Source organism: Artemia sp. Qi Xiang Cuo, chromosome 9, assembly GCF_049724085.1.
Source record: "Artemia sp. Qi Xiang Cuo chromosome 9, ASM4972408v1, whole genome shotgun sequence".
NCBI lineage: Eukaryota > Metazoa > Arthropoda > Branchiopoda > Anostraca > Artemiidae > Artemia > Artemia sp. Qi Xiang Cuo.
Window position 1 is genome coordinate 61773434 of NC_142802.1, and position 12846 is coordinate 61786279.

Below are 12846 nucleotides of genomic sequence, written 5' to 3' on the forward strand. Positions count from 1 at the left end.
GAGAGTAGGACTACTAAACTAAGCAAAATTCTAGATGGTGTGATTTTAACTATCCCAGAAAGTAGTTTTGTGAAGTTCCAGTTCAGTTGCTTCTTCCTATCTTGAAAATTCTATCTTGAGTGAAAAAAAAAATTCAGGAACGCATCGAGGGAAGGTTGGTAAATAGATCAAGCCACTTGTTGTTATCCACCCTTTGTTTACTTCTCAGGATTAGAAATATACATGTCAGGTCTATTTCCCATCTAAATTTTGATAAAAAAAAAAATGGTTTACTTTAACTTTGGGTTTTCAGTCTCTTTTTAATTGCCTAAAGTTTCTGAAAATCCAATTCTGAGGATCAAGACACTTTCCTTGTGCTGTATTTGAGCAGCGGATCTATTTTTCAATGTTTAATTATTTTAACACAGACTGTAGAAGGTTGTTGATTTTGTGCTAAAATTTATCAATGTCATAAAAGTTTTTTTTTCAAATGTCTGAAGGAGTTTTTTCTACAAAAAAACTCCTGTTCCAAAAAGAAAACAAATAGTTTTTTTTTATGAAAAACAGAAACAGGGCTGATATTAACCACAGTCAGGGTTGCAACCCTTTTTAAAATTGATCTAGTAATTGTGCTTTCGCACTATGACTTAAGGATTTTGTGCTAAAATTTATCAATGTCATAAAAGTTTTTTTTTTCAAATGTCTGAAGGAGTTTTTTCTACAAAAAAACTCCTGTTCCAAAAAGAAAAGAAATAGTTTTTTTTTATGAAAAACAGAAACAGGGCTGATATTAACCACAGTCAGGGTTGCAACCCTTTTTAAAATTGATCTAGTAATTGTGCTTTCGCACTATGACTTAAGGATTTTGTGCTAAAATTTATCAATGTCATAAAAGTTTTTTTTCAAATGTCTGAAGTAGTTTTTTCTACAAAAAAACTCCTGTTCCAAAAAGAAAAGAAATAGTTTTTTTTATGAAAAACAGAAACAGGGCTGATATTAACCACAGTCAGGGTTGCAACCCTTTTTAAAATTGATCTAATAATTGTGCTTTTGCACTATGACTTAAGGATTTTGTGCTAAAATTTATCAATGTCATAAAAGTTTTTTTTCAAATGTCTGAAGGAGTTTTTTCTACAAAAAAACTCCTGTTCCAAAAAGAAAAGAAATAGTTTTTTTTTTTGAAAAACAGAAACAGGGCTGATATTAACCACAGTCAGGGTTGCAGCCCTTTTTAAAATTGATCTAATAATTGTGCTTTCGCACTATGACTTAAGGATTTTGTGCTAAAATTTTTCAATGTCATAAAAGTTTTTTTTTCAAATGTCTGAAGGAGTTTTTTCTACAAAAAAACTCCTGTTCCAAAAAGAAAAGAAATAGTTTTTTTATGAAAAACAGAAACAGGGCTGATAGTAACCACAGTCAGGGTTGCAACCCTTTTTAAAATTTATCTAGTAATTGTGCTTTCACACTATGACATAGAACTTTTAACATTAGCATGACTTAAGGATTTTGTGTTAAAATTTATCGATGTCGAAAAAGTTTTTTTTTCAAATTTCTGAAGGTTCATCTTATCACCTATCTAATCTTTACTTTGATGGTATTTTCTGGCTATTGGACCTACTATGAGTGACACTGTGTTTTGTGCCATCCGCTCCAGAAAAGATTTGAAATTATAAGACACGTCATGACTTGAAGTTCACTTTCTTCCCTTCAATGCTCTTTTCGTCCAGAAAAGACGAAAGGCAACTTTATAAAGATAGCTCCTGGCAATTTTATCAAGCTCTAAAACCTGAAACTAGGAGTAGGTACAGGGTTACACTTGGAAACCCTGTCTTGAGACGATAGACTTCCGACAGGATTTCCATGTGTATAGCCCAGTACTTGCTCATAGTTTCATGTTTGAAATGTCTCTCCTATGTCATAGGACTTGTAAGGTTAAGTCGGTGCTGGAATACGATTGGACGACTATCCTTACATCTTGGAGCCTTTGGACCCGCAAAAGGCCATTTTCCAAAGTAGTTGAAGTGTGTCCCCTCCCTCCCTTCTACAGAGATCCAAACACATTTATTTCGAGAGACTGTAAAATTGAAGCGGAGATAAAAAAAAAAGAAGAAAGTTAGAATGATTTGAACTGCCAATATAAAGAGCCACATAGCCCTTGAAAAACGATTGCCGAACTGTTGGAATCACAAGTATCCGACAAAGTTTTGGAACAAGCTCATTAAAATCAGAGACAGCAGTGGTGAGTCAATGGTGCGGGTGCTATCTAAATCAGTACGGACTAGCCTATATAAAACTCCAAATATTGATTTGGCTCAAATGGTAATTTCTCAAGTGTAGATATACAAATCAGTGGAATCAACTTCCTGAACACTCATACACAGCTATTGCTCTAGTGCACTGAAAACAACTGCCTCAGTGGCGTCAATTTAGGGGTGGGGTGCCATGTGTCCTGGGTTTCCTCCCTAAATTTGGAAAATACCTTATTTGGAGTAATTCTTGCTGACAATGGAACGGTTCGATTCAGTATAAATCTCAGTTAGAGGAAGTAGATGATGCATTCGTAATTGGTACAGAGCTAAGGATTCACTGAAAACTTTCAGCTTCAGCGTTTTTTTTTTACCATTTGCTAGTTGGAGTTTCATTGTCGACTGTCCCCAGTTATGGCATCTAAAATTTTGTTGTGTATCCTATTTGTCCTGTGTCATACTAGTTGAAAACAATGCATTGAAAGCTAGTGTTCAAGTAAAGCAGTAAAAACAAAGGATCAACTGAAAAAATAATTTTCGGCCAAAAATTGAGCCTCTAAACAAAAATCTTATCTTAGCATGAAACAAAGCATTTTTACCTTTTTGATTTGTCATATTATTTCACCTTTCCTTTTGTCTATTCCTTGGTTTTGATTTTTTTTTCCATATTTTTATTGGGAAGGATGGGAGCTTGTCCCTCTCATTTTTAATGAACGTAAGTTGTACTTTTTTTTGGCAACCTCACAACTGTCGTGGTGGAAATTGATACATCCGCGGTTTTATTAACATCTTGTAAAGTGTAAGTCAGTGAAGTAATTTTTTTCCTCTGAAATCTAGTAAATAATAAATCGCTCGAATGGCAAATTGAGTCGAAGCAAAACTTGAGGCAGTGTAGTTTCATTGTCATATTCAATGATGTGTATTTTCCCAGCGACTTCAATTTTGGGTAAGGGGGTTCCCCCCCCCCTCCTGGATTTTTAGTCCCTTTAAATTCTGAGGAATACATTCCTGGGGAGTATTGTTGTTAAAGAAAATATTTTTTCGTATAATCATTAAAATAATTTAAAACTGACAAATTTGCCACTCCTTGCTTTGGAAAATAAACTCCTCTTTCCCATCCCCTTTAAAGTTTCATTAATTTACATTTTTGTTTTTTCCTGTAAGTATAACAATAACATCATCTATTAGTAAAGCAGCTCGTGGTAACGAACTGAAAGTAAGGAGCGACACGGCTCAATAGTAACCGAAACTCTAAAAAATAGAATTTTGATATCAATAAATATATCAGAAGAATCGGCTTATTATGCTGATCTCAAATAAATACGATTCATTTATCGTGTTACCCATAAAAGGCTACGATCCTGAGGAAAGTTGCCTGATTTTCGAAAGGGGGAGGAAACAACCCTTAAAAGGCAAGGACTATTAATGAAAATTACACTATCAGATTCAGCGTACCAGAAAACCCTATTGAAGAGGGTTTCATGTTCTTATCCGCAAAAACGTAGATTTTTTTTTTGTCAGAAGAAAGATCACGGGTGTGTGTTCATTCGTTGGCTGTTTTTTTTCCCATGGGTGATCGTATCGAACCAATGGTCCGAGAACATCGGAAGAGGGCTCATTTGAACGGAAACTAAAAATTCCAGTGCCCTTTTTAAGTGACCTAAAAGATTGGAGGGCAACTAGCCACCTCCTAGTAGTTTTTGGGCTTTTCAACTATGCTTAACAAAATTGATTGATCGGAAGATTTTTGGAAAAAAGAGGCGTTCTCCTTAGCATACTTTCAAATGAAAGTATGCTAAGGAGAATTTTTCAGGCGGAATCTTCAGCAATAAATTTTAGTGACGGGGGGTTTTTCATCGATGATGGAATTGTTCGGAAGGAATTTTGCAGGGGGGTGTATTCTACGTGGGAGGATTTTTCCACGGAGGAGTTTCCAGTAAGGGGAGGGAATTTTTCATTGAGGGCAGAAATTATTCCGTTAATGAAGGGTTGCCCCCCTCCTCAATGCGTTGCTCTTTACATTAAAGTTTGACTGTTTGTCCCAACTTTTTAAGAACGACTCCTGAAACACAGGACCGTTTAATTAGAATAGGAAGCTTTTTAAAAGTGATAAAAACTTTAGCGTGAAGAGCAAGGTATTGAGGAGAGGGCAGCCCCTTTACATAAGGAATAATATCTGTTAATTATGAGTTTTAATGTTTCTCTTTACTTTAAGTTGAAAAAAATTGTTTTACAATTTTGTTAATCACTTTTTATTAATTAAAAAAAAATGGTAAATCATGTAAATAGGAGATGGTTGATTTAGTCAAGTGATGAAACAGTTCGTGGTAACGAACTGTAAAGTAAGGAGTGACCCGTCTCAATAGTAACCGAAACTTCAAAAAAAAGGAATTTTGAGACCAATAGACCAATCAGAAGAATCAGATTCTTATTCTTATGTCCACAAAGCCAGTTCCAGCAACTTTAGTTTAACCCGCCAAAAGCTTTGCACCATAAAGTATTTGCTTGATTTTCAGAAATAACGGGAAACACCCCTCATAATTCATAAAACCTTAATGAAAATCATACCATCAGAGTCAGCATATCAGAGAACCCTAATGTAGAGGTTTCATGTTTCATTCTACAAAAATGTGGAATTTTGTATTTTTTGCCAGAAGAAAGATCACGGATGCGTGTTTATTTGCTTGTTTTTTTGTTTTTTGTTTTTTCCAGGGGTGATCATATCGACCCAGTGGTCCTAGAATATCGTGGAAGGGCTCATTTGAACGGAAATTAAAAGCTCTAGTGCCCTTTTTAATTGACCAAACACACTGGAGGGCAACTAAGCCCCCTCCTACGCTCATTTTTTTCCAATTTTTTTCAAATTTTCAGCATGGTTGAAAAATACACTAACTATTCTTTGAGGATGAATTAATCCCCCACAGACCCCGGGGGAAGGGCAGCAAGTTATGAACTTTGCCCATTGTTTACATATAGTATTGGTTATTGGGAAGTATACAGACGTTTTCAATCAATCAATCAATCAATCAATTTATTAATACTAAAAAAAAAAAAAAACAATACAATTACAAACTTAAAAATTTAAACACACCAAACAAGCTAAGCTTGTAAAGGGCAAAAAAAATAAAAAAAAAAATATTAAAAACCACTAATAAAAAAAAAAAAAAAAAAAAAAAAAAAAATTAGATAAGAGACATTTATGAAAATAGGAGAAATAATAGGAAAAATAATAGGAGAATTATTTGAAATATATTGAATGAAAAAAAAAAGAAAAAAAAAAGACATAAATGTGGATAGAATGCAAAAAATGAAGAAAAAAGGGGAAAATACTATACTGGAAATACCCAGCGAGAAAGTGCCTTTGCAAAAAGAGATAGAGGGACATCAGGAGGGATGGAGTTCCATAGTAAAATAGATTGATAAACAGGAGACCTCTGACCTGCTGTCGATGAACGCTTAGGTAAAATGAACCTGCGATAAGAGCTACGTAAAAAGAAGAGTACCTACCTGAGCCTGACAGAAAGAAAAACTGCTGCAGAGATGGTGGTAGTCTACCTAGAAAAGCAGAATGTGCTAAATAAAGGTAACTTTTACCCACAATACGATCCAGCGGAGCTATTCCAGTATCATTATAAAGATCAGAGGAAGGGTAAAAACGAGGAAGAAGAAAAGTAGCCTTCACTGCCCTATTTTGGGCTCTTTGAAGTGAGCAGAGAAGAGATTTATTAGTACTACCCCAGACAGAACAGCAATAAGAAAGGTAAGGAAAAATAAAAGCATAATAAAGAGAAAGCATAACATAAGGGGGAAGAAATGAGTTAACCCTGTATAACATTGAAGATTGGCGGAGGACAAGGGAACGGGTATGAGTTATAAGGGGTTTAAAAGAAAGAAAACAGTCAAGATACACACCAAGAAATTTCACTACAGTAGCTTGCGGTATAATATCATTCCCATAAGTCAGGATGGTTGGTTTCCCTGCGTCTCTCATACGATAAGGGGTTCTAAAGTGTACAATGGCACTTTTTTGGCTGTTGAGAGTCATACCATTTGACCAGCACCAATCTTTTACTTTATCAAGAAGACCTTGAGCAAGGGAAATGGCAGATGGCAGGTCCACTGCAGCAATGAAGAAGTTACTGTCATCAGCAAAAAGTATAGGGTGCACAAGGGGATGAAGACCATCAACAAGATCATTAATATAAATTAAAAACAAAAGTGGTCCAAGCACAGAGCCCTGTGGGACACCTTTCACAATAGGCAAGGAAGAGGAAGAAGTACCATTAACTGAAACATACTGAGATCTCCCTGAGAGGTAAGACCTAAACCATTCAAGAGGGACTCCGTGCACTCCAAATGAAGATAATTTAGACAAAAGAGCAGAGTGAACGACCATATCAAATGCCTTTGAAAAGTCAAGAAATAGACCCAAAACACACAAGCCCTTGTCAAGATTAACACGCACAAACTCTGTTGCATCTGAAAGCGCATGCAAGGTAAAAAAAACTGGGACGAAAGCCATACTGATAGTTAGTTATGAGAGAATTATCTGCAGTCGTATTAGTACTAAATACAAATGAAGAGAGTCTACAATACAATACTTTTTCAACAACCTTAGAGATTACATGAAGGAGAGAAATAGGTCTATAGTTTGCAATTAGAGATGAATCATCTTTTTTAAACAAAGGTACAGCATTAGCAACCTTAAATAACTGAGCAAAAACACAAGAAGAAAGAGAGAGGTTAGTTATGTGTGAGATGGGGTTAGAAACAAACTGACGAATTTTTTTAAGAACATTACAGCTCAAACCAAAACCATCAACTGTACGGCTACTTGAAAGCTGAGAAATAATGTTAGAAATTTCGGTATCACTGCATGGAAAAAGGAAAAATGACTTTTCTGCTAATGGAAAACTACTTATTCTGCTGGAGGGTGGATTAGGAACTGAAGGAGGTGAGGTGAAATACGAATCGAAGGCGCTTGCTGAAGAAATTTTGTCCACGGAAGATCCATCAGCTTTCTTGTACTGACAAGGAGGGGACTGTTTTAGTTACTTGTGGGACAGATCATCATTAACTACAGTCCAAACCTTTCGTAAATTCCCCTTACACTCATCAATTTGACGCGACAAATATAGCTTTTTGGCTGCACGTACTGAAGAAGTAAGCACATTTTTATAAAGTTTATACTTCAAAAGATCATCCTGTGTCTTACTTTTACATGCAGCCTTAAACAGAGACGCCTTCATATGTGTAGCGTTGATCAGACCTCTAGACATCCATGGACATTTAAAATTTTTCTGGTTGTGGGGGTGGGGTGGGGGTGGATTGGAGGTTTTGTGGGGGAAGGGACATTGCTATGAAGGGGGCGCTGGATTTCCCAGCATTATTTGAAAAAAAACGTATCAGAAATTAAATAAAAAAAAATCAACTGAATAACTTTTCAATATCAAAACTTAAAACGAACAGAAACTATTATGTATATGATTGGGTTCGCCCCATAGTCAATACCTCGCTTTTTACGCCAAAGTTTTTTTTAGTATTTTCATAAGAACTATTTATTCTAATTAACCGGTCTTTGTGATTAAGGGTCATTCTTACAGAATGCGAAAAAATTCGAACTATAGCGTAAAGAGCGCGGTATTGACTAGGGGGTGAACCCCCGAAAAAGCGTAATAAAAATATTCGACTTTAGAAGTTCGTTACGCAGGTTAATTCGTAAGTTACGTATAGTTATTACTGATAAAAATGTTCGTGAATAAGATCAAACAACTTTCGAGAAAGCCATTTAGCAAAAAAAAAGTAAAATTAATATGCAAATTTCATTTTAATTATTCATTTACGGTGAGCCAAAATCAAAACCTGCATTAATTTAAAAACCTTCAAAAATTAAATAAAAAACGTTCTTTTAACTGAAAGTAAAGAGCGACATTAAAACTTAAAACGAACAGAAATTATTCCGTGTATGAAAGGTGCTGTCGCCTCGCCCTTTACGCTAAAATTTTTATTGTAAAAAAAAATAGAGTTATAAGGAAGAGTCAAACATTAGCGTAAAGAGCGAGGCGTTGAGGCGGGGACAGCCCCATTCATATACGGAATAATTTCTGTTCGTTTAAGTTTTAATATCGCTCCTTACTTTCAGTTAAAAATAAAACTTGTTTTTTATTTTATTTTATGAAAAGCTACATTGAAGTAAGCATTTCATATTAAGTTGAGATGATTAAAAATAAAAAAAATTCCTTTGATGAAATCATAATGACAGGTAAGTATTTCGATAATTTCGGTGCAGGATTCCTTTTTTGAACTGAACAAAATGATAGCAGAAGGTTGATTTTGATTTTCCATTCAACACTCTTCCCGACTATAATATTCACTACCAATATAGCCTTAGGCTATGTATTAGTGTTTGCTGATTTTGTTGGTTTGCATTATTTTTTGTATTTACTTCTCATGAATAGTTAGTCGATGAATGCTAAATGGTAATTAAAAACTCATGAAAATCTGCAAACTTCTGTTAGAGACTAGGACAATATCCAGCCTTTAGAGAGGGGGGAGGGCTGGCACACAATCGTCATGATATTGTATATAATATTTAGAAAGATTGCTGAATAAGAATCAAATGGTACTATTTTTTTTTGCGACAGAATCCTTCCTAACTAGATTGTTTTTCTTTTGGAAATCATCCAAAAAATTAGATACGACTTTCTCTAAAAAAAAAGTGCATGAAATTTTCGTAAAGGCCATGTTTTACGAATGAGGTACATTTTGAGTGTTTTACTTTACTATACATTAGTGATATTATATAAATTTGTAAATATTATCTAAAACATACTTAAATAGTACTTTAGGAGTCAATTTGACAGTTTTAGGGCTTTCTACATAATTCGGCCGGTTTTCTGCGATTTCCGCTAAACTTTGGTGGATGCTGCAAATAAACACAACAAAAATTCTGAGTATCAATGTTGCAGCAACTGCTGAAATGTAGTAAAGAATTACCCACAGCCCACAGTAACGAAAAGCTTAAATACACGTTTTAAACAAACGTTGTCTAGTGATAAAATTTTCATCTAAAGGTGATTCAGGAGTGACAACTGTTATGCAGGTTTTACTTTATTATAAAAGTTTATCGCGAGAACAGATTTTCGGTGATTTTTAAAAAGGACGTGAAACCCCTTAAAAATGGCGGTGGATCAAAAAAAAATATACAACATTTGAATCGCTATCTTTGAAAATCATAAACTGGAGACCTCCCCTCACGCGTACGTGCCTGTCTGGAGTCAGGGAGCACTTTAAACTAATTGAGCCTGTGACCCAATTCACTGCCATTTTTTAAATTATGCTTTATTTTTTTTTCAACGACTAGGATTCATCTTCAGAAACCTGCGAAACCATATAGAATGTATGAATAACTAATATAAAAGAGGAGTAAATTTACCAGCTGCAACTTTTTGTTTTTCCCAACAAAATTTTTCTCATGATTTGGATTAAAATTCCATGTTATAGTCTGGCCATGGCCGCAAACTTTCGGATGCCTCCGATTTTGAATCTCGCACAAAAAAGGATGCTAAAGCACAGCTAGTCAAAGAATTGGACAAGTTGCTCCTCACTGCACCAGCGCCCCACAAAGAGGTAAGGATTTATTTTATCTTGTAATAGTGTCAAAGAGTTCCAGCATTAACGCGATGAATCATTTTTAAGATTGCTTATGTTTTCAAAGGAGTGTCGTAATTTTAACGTTTTAGAACATTTTTTTTGTAAATTGGAGAAATTTTATTACGAACCAGACTAAAAATACAGATGAGTTACATTAAAATTACAGGTTTCATATCATCAAACGTGGCCCAAATAACTATAGCCTGCTATTTTTAGTACTTTTTTTTTATTGTACTGAATTTCCTGGCCCAGCTTTCGGGGAGGCTTTGATCATTAAACCCTAATATCATCTGGCGGCACAGTACTGGAAGGATTCGTTGTTTGCCCTCCTTTGGGTGTTACCAACTTCTGCATCTAATTTCAAGGAGGGCTCTGCTGTTTCACTGGCAGTCCTGTTTTGACGCTCTGGCCTAGCTGTACTGTAATTGAAATTTTATATTCCTCATCAGTGAATAGGCCTTTGTGTAGTGGCTATATTCCAGAAACATGGAATCCTGGCAAAATGTGGCTCCGAGTAAGACCCAACGGGTATGTTGTACAAAGTAATTGAAGGATCATTACATTGAAACCGGAATATCCGGGCTATTCCCCATTCAGTTTTATATCCCTATTGTAATGAAGATTGAACGGCAAAAACGCAGTCTAGTCCAGTGGCTGTAGTTTGTGCGACTTCTGTGGTAGAAGGATTAACTTGGCGATGTGACTGTCTTTTACCAGCTTCTAATGCATCAATTTACAGAGCCAGAAGATCAGATCTTTGTGCTTGTGACCTTGCGTAGGGTCCACTGTACCATCCACTGAGCCAAAATCAAAGAAGCGGTTTGTCCACTTTCATCTCCTCTGGGGATCACCAATTTTGTTGGGAAAACAAGGACTGGGGGAACTGTGTTTCCAAGAGCTGACATAGTTGCCAGAATTGTACTAATAATTGATTAATGTCTAATTAAGCGGAAGTGCTCCTGCCAGCTTGTATAGTCTCTGACTTAGGAACAATTTTGCCTAGCTTTGATACGACGGTCAGGGCACTTTTATCCATATTTCAAATGTTTTAAGGCTAAAATCGGAATTTTTCTGTGACTCACTTCTGTTTTTCAAGAAACGTAAAACCTATGTCGATAGAAGTTTCGGGTCCTGAAGGGATGGGTTTCTTCAAATTTCTTTAATCGAAGTGGCGGATCTTTAGCTATACCGGTGCCATATCGAGCTATCCTAGCCTTTTGTTTGGCATCTCATCCAGCAGGGTAAAATATTCCATTCTCTTAGCATATTTGTAGGTAAGTAGGAAGCCCGGTCCTGAAGGGATTGGTTTCTTCAAATTTCTTTAATCGAAGTGGCGGATCTTTAGCTATACCGGTGCCATATCGAGCTATCCTAGCCTTTTGTTTGGTATCTCATCCAGCAGGGCAAAATATTACATTCTCTTAGCATATTTGTACGTAAGTAGGAAGCCCATAATGTAGCTTAGATACCTCAATCAGTTAAGTTTCCAACTCAGTTTCTGGTTAAATGATCAAAATTTTCTACGCTATTTCAGCAGCTTCCCGTATTTTTGATAAAATATGGGAAAAAACTGTAGATTAGCTATAACCATAAACAATAGATTGTATGAACGCACAAAGAAACTCTGGTTTATCTGATATAAGACGATATAATGATATGCCGTATTTACCGAAGATATAACACGGTATAATGGTTAATAACTATAAAATAATGTTAATATAAAGCAAGCAAAAGCTGTGAAATCCCCAAAACTCTAAACGTTTCCGCTTTCTTGGGTTAGGTCTATCCACGATTTTTCGCTGATGTGGAGATTGGATCTTTAATAGTTTATTGTATTTCTGTTTTTGTAAGTGACAAGCACCACATAAAAATTTGGTCGTCTTGGAGTCTGGCTTTGCTCCTAGATTTTTCAATCTTTGGACCAGTACTACTATTTGGAACACATCCAAAACGTAAATTAAGGTATCTTGACACAAAAATAAAACTGTAGCTTGGTGTTTGCAGTAGATAAAACAGATATTCCTGGCTATACATCGTCTTAATGTCTTTCACTATTGCACATTCCTAAAATTCTGCAAGTATGTGCAATGATGCACTCAACTAACCGCAAACATTTCGAAAATCTGAACAGATGTACCTAAAAACAATTTGTTAAATCTTTCTTAACCTCTCACGTAAGCGAAGTTATTCATGATGCAAAATACCTTTGGGAGTGCTAGATGGTATTTTGTAGATACTGCCCCAAGTCCTTTCAGTTCCACTTCATATCTGATGATCACATTATCGAAGAAAAGTTCTTACTTAAAAGAAGAACTTCTTATGTTATTAAAAATCCAGGCCGAAATTAAGTCACTTAATGACTAATAAATTGATGTGTTACCAAGGGATTGCCTTAAGCTAACTTATGAAAAATACTGACAGAGTAATTTAACAGTCATGTATCAGTCATGTATATGACTGTAAAGCTGTAAATAAAAATATAGTTTGTATTTCATTTATGATTAGTTGACTTGTAATATACCTATGTCACTTTCGACCTACAAAAAGAAAGATATGTAAAATAGATATAAACCTGTATGTGACACATTATTTTGATCTGTGTAAAGTGACTCAATGTTTCATTATTTTAGCAAAAAGAGAAAGAATTTGAAGGGTTTCAAAAACTGTATTCAAAATTTTTGGAAGACGATGGAGCAAAACTCCAATGGGAAAAAATTGAAAAGTTGCCTGAAGATTCGGTAAGACTTTCTGTTTTTATTCCTATCGACGCCATTCACTTCTTTGCATCTTTTATTTGAAAAAACCAATCTTTTTCCTCCTATCTTACAAAATATTTATTGAGAAATATTGACAATCTTGAATAGAATATTTATATGTATATTCTATATTTTTATTTTATCAAAATCGTTCTTGCCCCGAGCCGTTTTCCAGAATGGAGATGAAAGAAACCCGCCTGCAAATAAAT

General features: G+C 35.2%; 1 protein-coding gene across 1 annotated transcript in view; it reads left to right on the plus strand.

Annotated features, from left to right (window-relative positions):
* The window catches only part of LOC148948908 (UTP--glucose-1-phosphate uridylyltransferase-like), a 43910-nt gene that overhangs the window by 12094 nt on the left and 18970 nt on the right, over positions 1-12846 (plus strand). Inside the window, exons 2-3 of the mRNA XM_089094135.1 lie at positions 9732-9857; positions 12512-12619. Coding sequence (XP_088950261.1) covers positions 9732-9857; positions 12512-12619 — 234 coding nt within the window. The remainder of the gene's footprint in view (positions 1-9731; positions 9858-12511; positions 12620-12846) is intronic.